The following is a 10,511-nucleotide window of genomic DNA, read 5'->3' on the forward strand; positions in this document are numbered from 1 at the left end:
TCATTTAATGTGTTTATCGCGCCTTTCCAAAACAGATAGAAACCCTTTCAGTACAGAACTATTTGCATGTTGTAGTCTGGGATGAAATTTTTGTGCCATTTAAATAATTGTCGTGTGTGTGTCGTCCCGTCCCCCCCCCCACTTCATTCATACAGAAGTTAAGTTTGTAAGAACTTACTGAAAGGGAAAATATAAAGATCTGTAGTAAGTACAGATCAGCTTACACAGCTGATAACCCTCAAGGGGTGGTCAGGATTTTGGGCCATAGCTTGGACTTCAGCGAATTTCTGCCTACTCTTGTTTTTATTTAGACCAGTAAGGTCTTTTATGTTGAATCACACAATCATGCGTACTTACAAACATTTCCATGTGTTTAGATAAACCTGCTAAAATGCTGTTGATTTTTAGGATGCCCGGTGCTGCCCAGCTACAGAAATTCAGTTCGCTGGCTTTTTGGAGATAGTCCAATTGAGGAAGTTAAGACCTTGGAATACAGAACCCTGGTTGGGGGTCATATCCTAGAGGTGAACACCAACTCTGGTCAATTTGCTGGACAATTCCAATGCTGGACTTCAGCTAGTGCAAAACCAATGTCAGTTTGGGTAAATGTCAAGAAGGAAGGTTTGTTGAAAATTATATGACAAATTCTTGAACTTTAAACTATTTTCTTTCCCTCTGTAAAGACTTTCCTGAGAACTAACCTGCTTTTATACATAGAAATAATTCATAAATACATGTTTAACTTCACATATGGCAAAGTCAATAGCCAATATCCATACTCAGGGTTGGATATGGGAATTAACGTGTATCCGGATATCATGTGGGGGTCTTCATTTCTTACCTGAGAAGCTGAATGTTGCCTGATTCAGTGTCTTGCTGCTTAAACAGTTTTAAATCAGGCAGATTTTCTCAGCTTCCCCTTCAGCAGATCATACAAATTGCTGCCATGATAGCCCACCAAACTGAAACAAAACTGACTTTGAGGTCAACTTTGGAAATATCTTAATTACAATCAAAATAGCTTTAATATAACTGTCATATTCCAGTGTCTTTACAATGATGTGTTAGCCATCTTATTGTAGTCACCATTAAACGTATCAGTATAGTATAGCACAGTCATCAGTTTCAGTGTTACGTTTTCAAGAACGTTTTGTAATGTTCTCCAATATAATGTGCTTGCACAAAACTACATTTCCATTAGTGGGTTATAAAACGTGCACCTGAGGATGACAGATGAATTTGAGAAGAATCTTACATATGCACCAGCAGGACAATAGGCTGCACGTGCAAACATTAAGTTTGTAAATATTTAAAGTGCTTTAGAAATTAATTCCATTGTTATTGGGCTTTAGAAAAGAGAGTCAGGAACTTAGATCCTACTAAGGGTCTGGCAGCAAAGCACCTAACTCCATCTGACAGTTTAAAAAAATCCTCTCTAACCGCTTGATACCCAGGGAATGCAAATCAGGTTTAAAAGCAAGTATCTGTTGACATTGACAGGTTTTGTATGTGATTTATCTATTATCCTATCAATATGATTTGGCTTACTGTTCATGTGCACAGGACTCAAGCTGTAAGATCATATCTTGCAAATCTGCCGTGCCGTGTAGTAGTGTACTCTCAGTGACTGCCGGTGGATTACTTTTATGATTGAGGATGGTTCTGTTATGTGTGGGGCTGTGGAGTCAGTTGTTTACAAAGCAATTTTACTGTAACGTATTTATGATCAAAATGTTCATTTTTAAAATCAAAAGTAAATCAAAATATTTATGAACTGAATCAGAATATATCCTAATACAGTTTATCAAAAAATGCATCCAGGCCTTAGTCCTAATAGAGATCTCATTAAAGTTAGGACTTCTGAACAGGTCTAGCCAGGAATTGAACTATCCACCTGTAGTCTTCAGCTGGGCTGCATTTGGCTGCCCAACACACTTTGCAGTGGGGCTGGTCAGTATTTTGGGGAGATTCTGTTTTCCAGTTGTGAGCTTTAACTCTGATTCTTGCTGATGTAAATGTTTGATCACTGAAATACTCATGCATTTGTAAGACTGCAGAATCTCCTTTAGTGGTTTTTGCACAGTAGGCATATTGAGGGCACTTCTGAGCAGTATCATCCTAGTTAAACAAATAATACAGTCTCTCCATCATAGTTGCAGTCAGTAAATTTAACTATTTCTACTTTGAAAAAGGCCCTTTTGTATTATTTTAAGAAACCCAGAAGTAATAAGGAAACATTGAAAAACAATAAGCTAAAGAATTCATTATGTGCTGGAAGAGTGAGCCTGTGGACACAGCTGGTAGCTATCAATTATTCTTCGTTATTACAGAAAAATCTGACTCCTCCTGTGATCACATAAAAATCTGTCAACATTGCATAGTACTTCATCTTTTACTAAGCGTCAAAAAAAAAAAAGTGGGGGAAGGGGTAAGTGTGGAATTGTGACTAAATATAAAGGTAATAATTGTTAGAGGTGATTGGGTTTTTATACAAAATGCTCTTTAAAACCGTATTTCTTTTTCGTCTTGCCAGATGCCTCGGTGGCAGATCATTTATGCATTAAATACTTTTCTACAGTTTAGTACAGGATTCTCTTAAATCCTGAAATTACGTGAAGTGTCTGGAGTAAGAGGAGTTTTCTTCAGAATATACTTACTGAGGAACAGCAGGAAACCTAGAGAACCTGATTTACAGTTTCCTCTTTTTAATGCTCGTTGTATAAAAATGTTATGAAAGTTTTAAAAGAAGTTCATCAATTCCTACTGTGAGCCAGGTTCTGCCCTTTGTGTGCACATATGCTGATCCCATTTGCCTTCTAGAGAACTTCATGCTCATATGTAAGGGCTGAACGCGAGGGGAAGCTGAGCAGGACTAAATTCTACTTTGGCTTATGGTTCCTTCTCACAATGCTGAAATATTTGCTTTTCTACAGAGGATGCGGTATCTATCTAGCTTACAGAATATGCTGCCAAGACACGTTATAATGTGTAGTGCCTCTCTCACACTACTTCCAATTGCGTTTCTTAGATTATAAATGGGAATATGCCGAGTGGAGTACTTGCTCTGCTAGCTGTGGGAATTCAGGAACCCGCTCCAGAAGACTACAGTGCATGAATGCAGAGAAACAGAAAGTAAATGAATCATTATGCAGAGAGCTGCAAAAGCCAGTGATTATTTACCAGTCATGCAACACAGCTGACTGCCCTGCCAGGTAAACTACTTTCTACTCCATTTCTATGTGTATTGAAATGCACTCACAGCCTCCTGTAATTGTTTCTGTGTTTATACTCTGAGTCTGAAATGTGGGGTTTATTTCATCATGACCCCCAAAGCACAAGAGATGTGAAAATGGATCACAAGCAAGTAGGGGAACGCTTGATTTGGCTGAATAAATGAGATCTGTGCAAGTCTCCATGCTGCTGCAGCAAGCCCTGCTGCTACCACACTTGAGAGCTAAGCTGGAGGTGTCTCTGAGACACCGATGTGCTAGTTTTGGGGAATCTGTGCCAATGCCCTGAGAGAAAACCCATGTTTAGAGCAGCCAGGATACTTGTGAGTGGAATCTGTGTTCACCTTCTCTCCTTCTGTGCCAGCAGAGCTCTGAGTAGGATGTTTACTGTGGAAAGCCTCATTTGTCTCTAATGCTCCACACCACAGTGTCACGCTCCTTGCATGTCCTTCCCTGCCAATTTTCTAGCTGGATCAGCTGTGGTACCTTGTGATCTTGGGGCAGAAAATCTTTACGTCACAACATCTGATTCCAAAAGCCAAAACCTCACCTCTAGACTTCCTGAGTTGCACTGAGCATTCCAGCTCAGCAAGGCGTTGCTCTAGGTTTTTAGCAGGAAATCCCACAGGACTCCTCAAAACAAGTGCTTTCCGTTGCTTAAAAGAATTGGCCATCGCTGTCAGCAACGTAAAAATCCATGTGGGATGAAAAGGCATGCACACATTTTGGAGTTGTCCCTCACTGGAAAATGTTTGGAGAGAAGTGTTAAGACCTTAGCTGACATTGTGGGAGTGCATCTTGCCAGTATGTTCTAAACTCTGTTCTAAATACAGAAAACATAGCAACAGATAAATATCAGGAGAAATTTGTTTATATTTCATTATTAGCAGCCAAAAAACCAGATCATCTTAAATTGTGAGTCTGAACTCCAGCCAGCCCATAATAAGCAAACTTTTTGCCAGTGGAAAAATACTGAAATAGAACTAATAGTTTGAAACACACAGACTCAGTTGCAGGTTTCCCTCTTAAAATCCAGCCATTCAGAGCAGATGACAGGGAGTTTGGAGGATACTAGAGGGCCTGGTGCCCCCCTGAGCAAGGTCATGCCTTTTCAGAGGACTGCAGTGTGTGACTTTACAACCTGGTTATCACTGGACCCAGAGTATTCACCACAAAACCCAGTTATTTCATATGGCTAAACAGACTGGGACCTAAATCCTTAGGTATATTTTGCTTGTAATTTGACTTTATGAATTTACCAGTGGAAGGGAATTGTGTGTATACTAACATAATTAACTCTACCTTTAATTATACATGTATGCTAACTTATAGATTGTTCTTCTTTTATGGATTGTTCTATGCTCGCTCTATAGGAAGCTCATCCCAGATGCCTGGAAAATAGCCCTGTGTCTGGTTCCTAGTGCCTCCAGACTCCCCAGCCTCACCTCCTGTGATTACTGACCTGGGAGGGAAGTGCAAAATGTTCAGCCTTCCCCTTCCATTTCCCATTTACTGATTTCTGCACGATCTTGTTATCCCGAGGCAGCTCTTTAAAGTATCCACAGAATTGTAAAGGCTTTAGATGTACGGTCAGTGTCATGGGCCCTTATTATTCAGAGGGTTTTGTGTGTCTTTAATCACTTCTCTCCCGCACAGCACAGAAGTACAGTTAAGCAAATATAAGGATTTAAGCTGTACTGAAATTTGTGCTTTAAGTGTTCGCCAAATTTGGGCCTTGCTGACTTGCTGTGCATGCGCTGCACCAAATGTTTGCAAAAGTACTTGAGCTCTAAAAGGCAGAAAAAGTCAAGAGTCCAGACCGTAAAAAGATTAATCTTCCTTGCATGGATATAAGCTGTTCCACTGTAAGAAAATGAAATAATTGCTAAATAGAATAGATTCTTTTTCCTGTTATCGCAGTGATGCTACACATAAAGTCCTATTCTGTATTTCTAGCCTAGATTTATGAAAAGATTAAGCCAAATAAATTGTATTACCACCTGCTGCTTCCCCAGTATTGTTCCTAGCTGCCAAGACAGACTAAATCTTTGCAATTTCTAATCAATAAATAACATGTTCTGCTTGAGCCATTATCTAACAAGATCTTGATGTAATAAATTTGGATGAGTTATGACACCTGTCACCGTAGTAGTAACTAAATCAGTACCATTCATTTCATAAGTTAGGGAAAAGTACACTGACCTTCCTTCAGAAATTTTAAATCCAGCTGGGTCTATAGGGTTTACCTAATATAACCTCTTGGGTAACAAGCAGTGTAACTTCTGTTAGCATCTATTGAGCCACAGTTATCTTAGAAGTCATCAGTTAACCAAATTCAAATTGCTTAACAACTGAAAAAGCTGATTCTAAAACTTGCGATGACAGGTTCTTTTGCATTTTTATTTGCAAATGGATCACTGCAAGCTACCAGCCAGTTTACAGTGCTTTCATAGTTGCTCTAAATTTGTCTCTGCATCCTGTAGGTGGGTAACCAGTCCCTGGTCTGAGTGCTCTGCATCTTGTGGCAATGGATTTCGCTATCGACAAATAACTTGCCAACAAGTAAAAGCCAATGGCAGTGTGCTGCTGCTGCTGCCAGATGCTTGTAGACACAGAGATCGTCCTGTGGGGAGGAAACCCTGTGTGGGTCACTTGTGTACAGTGGGGACAAGAGCGACAAAAGGACAGGTAAGTTACAGAGCTCAGCTGGAAACAAGTTACAAGAGCGTACCAGGGCCATCATTGGCTGAATGTCAGCTCTCTTGCACAAAGGCAGAGCCACATGGCACTAGCTGTAATTACCTCTCAGACCAGTGAATCACAAATCCTGTTTTGTTTTCATTTTGTGATGTCTGAGCTACTTTTAATTGTCAAAGATGTGATCCAAAACCTGAGTTGCGGTATATTTTATAAGCTAATCCATTACTACATATTCCATTTTTTAAGCTAGTGCATTGCTTTTCTCACAGTCTTATAAGAACACAGTTTGCATAGCTGTACCCGTGAAGTCCCCAAAGAACAATGTACGTGAATGTGCTTCAACAGCAGTTGCCACAATATTTAATATGCAGAAGCCTGCTTTCTTAGGTTTTCTTCATTTGTGCAGTAAACTTGTGTTCATTCTGATATTGTTTTTATAATTATTAACACAGTATTTACTATTTAATGAGAAAAGCAATGAATTGAGAGAATTCCTGTTGCCACATTTCTGACACAGGTATTATTAGCAAGGCAAGTCGGTGATTGTCAGAGCTGTAAAAAGAATGTTGTAGCACGAGAGATGTGAAATGATGAGAGCCTAGGCAATGGATTTAGCTTCATGAATAGGCAGGCAAGTCGGTATCTTGGCAAAATGACACACAAAGAATCCAAGGTATCTATGCCTCATCCGAACTGAGGTGTGATGGGGTTGAAGGAGAAATAGATCAAGAATTATGACCGGGTTGTGTAACGGGGAAACTGCCTAGAAGGGTGAGTCTGCTGTTACTAACTTGGCTGTTTCTTTTTCTTTTCCCTCACCCTTTTGTCTCCCTTTTCAGTGTTCTGGTCGCTGTGTAGGCCACCCTGTACATTTACAGCATCGTCACTTTATATGTCAGCTTCGTAATGGATCTTCGGTGCCAAATTCCTCTTGTGATGAAAGAAAGAGGTATGCACTTTGAAGTAGTACAAGTTAGATTCTTTAGATGATCAAATTAAAGATGCAGAATTGTCAATGCAGTATAAATACGCAAATTCTTATGTATCAAACACCAGGAAAGGAGGTAGTGAGAGTCTTCCCTTTGTATACACTGGATGAATTCAGGAACCCAAGGAGAGTAATGGATGTGATCAGTGTCCTCCACTGTGCTAATGGCAAAGCTAGAAATAGAGGATCTTGATTTACACACACACACACACACACCCCAAAATAGAAACTGGGATGATCTGCCATAACTTTTTTTTATTACTGCGGAACTAGGTCTCTTCTGATATTGCTTTTTATTCTGGTCTACTGCTGCCCAAATTTTATAAAATAAGAGTTTTCCTAGGCCTTATTTTTTGTGACCACTTCAATTGGTTTACTAGTTTATGATCACTGAAATAAGGTATACTTCTCTCCATAAATAGATCTCGTTCTGCCTCTTAGTTTGTACTGTTGAGGTATGTATGAGGTATGTAAACACTGAACAGTTGAGAAGGTATGACTTTGTACTTCAGGGTACGCATTCATTGTAAGAACCCTGTTGTTTTGTTTTACTGTCTTTAAAAACAACTCCTTTCAATACGAAAAGTATAGGCTGTACACCTCTACAAAATCTTAATCAGCAGATTCGCTTGGGACTGTGCTGTAGCACATGGATGGATGGCATTCTCTATAAAACACCATAATCTCAAAAAGGCTGAATTAAAGACAAATTAAAACTGAACATGAAGGTCTGGGGGCACAAAACTTTGTCCAGACCAAATGTGTAGGTAGGACAATGAAGAGCAGGGAATAAATAGGTAACAAGTACATACATGGGAATTGTTATCGTGCTTCTTGACTACTGAATTGTGAGCATTTTAAAGTATTTTTGCTGCACAAACAATGACATTTTGGCTCCACTGAAGTGCATCTTGAAACTTCCATTTACTACTGAGCGCCAGGATCTCACTTTGGCAGCTTCAAATGTTCGAGGAGGTTCAGCGTCAGTATAGAAATATTACTTGTATTCAGGAGGGAGGTTATGCACCAGCACTTGCAGTGTACAGTATGCAACATTTCAGGGTCAGTTAAGTTTTCCTAAAGGTAAAACTTTTTTTCTGTTCTAGGATTAAGAAATTGGTTTAAAGAAACAGGGCCTTGACTTCTATTTCCTCATGTGTGAGGCATGATGAATGGGCACAAAATGAAATACAGGAAATTTAACTTAAATGTAGGAAAACCTTTTTTTACTGTGAGGGCTGTCAAACACTGGAACACGTTACCCAGAAAGGTTGTGGAGTCTCCAGCCTTGGAGATATTCAAAACAGAGATGGTCTTGAGCAACCTGGTCTGGTTTACTGTGCTATGAGCAGGGGGCGTGGACTCATCAGTCCCTAGAAGTCCCTTCCAACATCGGTTCTATCATTCTGTGAATAAGGGGTTAGCACAAAAGGAAACGTGTAACTGCCATTTAATTTATTTCCTCCACAGATCTCCTGTCAGAAGGAACTGTTCTTCGGAGGCATGTGATGTCTATTGGCGGACAGGCCCTTGGAGGCCTTGCAGTGTGGACTGTGGGAGTGGATTTCGGTCAAGACGAGTGTACTGTGTACACAGAAAGAATAACAAGCCTGTGGCTGAGCAGTACTGTGGATGGAGGAAGAGACCAGTGACCTGGCAACACTGCAATGTCACGTCCTGTGGCAGTATGTAAATGTTTATTTATATATGAGCATAGTAATAGTTTGTAGCAGTTATATTAGAAACTGTCTCACAGTTGTACACTAATGATTCTACAAGCATTTGATTGTACATCAAAGGTAAAACTATCCTCTCCAAGGAGCGTTTCATAATCCGGGGGTTATTTTTCTGAGTAGGCCAGTTTGATATTAAAGCCTCAAAAGGACTTTTAGAAACAGGATATATAGGAAGTTGTTTTATGCAAACTTCCCTACGTGACTGTGCTGGTTGTGACTCATAAGTCTCCAAGCAAGCTGTTAATTCCTGAAAGATGGGGTAGCTTTCTGAAACAGACAATAGGTAAATGAATGCAGTGAGATCACACCTCTTACTTGTGACCTAGTTTAACTTTGAATCCACTATTGCCAGAAATGCAAAGTAAAATAATTACAAAGCTACCAGGAATGTATCAGTTGTTTACAATTATGATGATAAGTTCTACTTTTTTATCTTTTGTCCACTATAAAGCCTTTTAATGTTTAAATGTATTTTTCAGAAAGTGAATGCAAGGACATAACTCACTACTGTACATTTGTAAAGCAACTAAAGTTGTGCTTGATAGACACCTACAAACAAAGATGTTGTCAATCATGTCAAGAAATGTAACTCTTCTGTGGAAAGTTCACGATGCTGCAGTGAAGAGATGAAATGAGAGGTTCATTAAACTAGCCCACTCAAGGTTTATACTTGTAAATAAGACGTTAGTCGTAACAGTTAAATGGAAACATGGGGCTAATGAAAAGACAGTATTGCAGATTGATATGCTGAACAGGGTATTTTTTCTGGGAACTTTTATTATCCACTCTTTGCAATGGAACTTTTAATGTTTTAAACATTTTCATGTCTGGATTAGGATGGATAATATCATGGCATATCATCTGTAAAATTTTACAGGCTATCACATTATAATTTTATTGAGGAAAAAGCATTATCTTACTGTCCTTAACTTAGGAGAAAAACAAAGTCACAAATATTGACCCCTAGGCTTTGGTTTTAGTATTTTATCAAATTTAACAGCATTTTTAAATTTATAGAAGCTGTGTCTTGTAGCTGTAAAATTTTTGGCAGTGACTTCATTTTCATAAACAACTCGAGCTTAAGGGTCAATCTCGCAGGATGTGTTTTACTGACATTAGCTGTCAGATGGATACACAGAAGTACATTTCATTTCTCGTGCTTGTATTTATGTGTATGCAGTAAAAGACATTGTAGATGCTAGTACAATTTTCAAAACAGCAATAGATCTGTTTTGAATAAATGAGGTGTCATTTTCCATTGTTTCTATTCTGCTCCAGTCACTGAAGTACAATCGAAGTTCTGGCATGATTAGACTTTTCTACTGATTTTAAATTAGGCACAAGGCTTCCTTGTCAGAGCTGTGAATGAAACATTTGTGAGCACTGTTCTCTTGCACATCAAGTCCAATGGGGAGCCAATAAATGGTCAGACACGGCTGTCAGATTTTCTGTCTTGAATAAATACATTTTTTCCCCTGTTAATGGGGAAAAATGTCCAAGGAAGAAAATATTAATTATGAAGATAGACAAGTGCAAGAAATCTATTTTGAGCAGTTTTCCATCAAGATGACTTGTCATCGTGACCATTAACCATTTGAGTCCTTTGCAAGTTGTTAAATTCTGATTATGATACTCCCAGGTAAATTATTTTCCATATTGCAGATTAGGCCTCCTCGGGGCTGTAAGCAGAGAGAACCCCGTAGGAGGCAGCAGATTGAATTTTTTTTTTCTTTTTTTTTTTTTTTTCCTTTTGTAGTTTCCAAACTACTGCACATGTTGGAGGCCTGAATGCTTGTATTGACTTGGATCTTGTGTTACATGACTGAACTACATTACATGCTAATTAGTGGGTATGCT

General features: G+C 39.0%; 1 protein-coding gene across 1 annotated transcript in view; it reads left to right on the forward strand.

Moving 5' to 3' along the window:
- ADAMTSL3 (ADAMTS like 3) overlaps window positions 1-9,243 on the forward strand; it is a 186,278-nt gene extending 177,035 nt beyond the window's left edge. The window contains 6 exon segments of the mRNA XM_009644047.1: window positions 409-621; window positions 3,029-3,212; window positions 5,714-5,918; window positions 6,770-6,879; window positions 8,389-8,603; window positions 9,134-9,243. Of these exon segments, the coding sequence (XP_009642342.1) occupies window positions 409-621; window positions 3,029-3,212; window positions 5,714-5,918; window positions 6,770-6,879; window positions 8,389-8,603; window positions 9,134-9,243 (1,037 nt within the window).
- The last annotated feature ends 1,268 nt before the right edge of the window (window positions 9,244-10,511 follow it).

This window comes from Egretta garzetta, unplaced genomic scaffold (genome assembly GCF_000687185.1).
Source record: "Egretta garzetta isolate BGI_Z169 unplaced genomic scaffold, ASM68718v1 scaffold287, whole genome shotgun sequence".
Taxonomy (NCBI): Eukaryota; Metazoa; Chordata; class Aves; order Pelecaniformes; family Ardeidae; genus Egretta; species Egretta garzetta.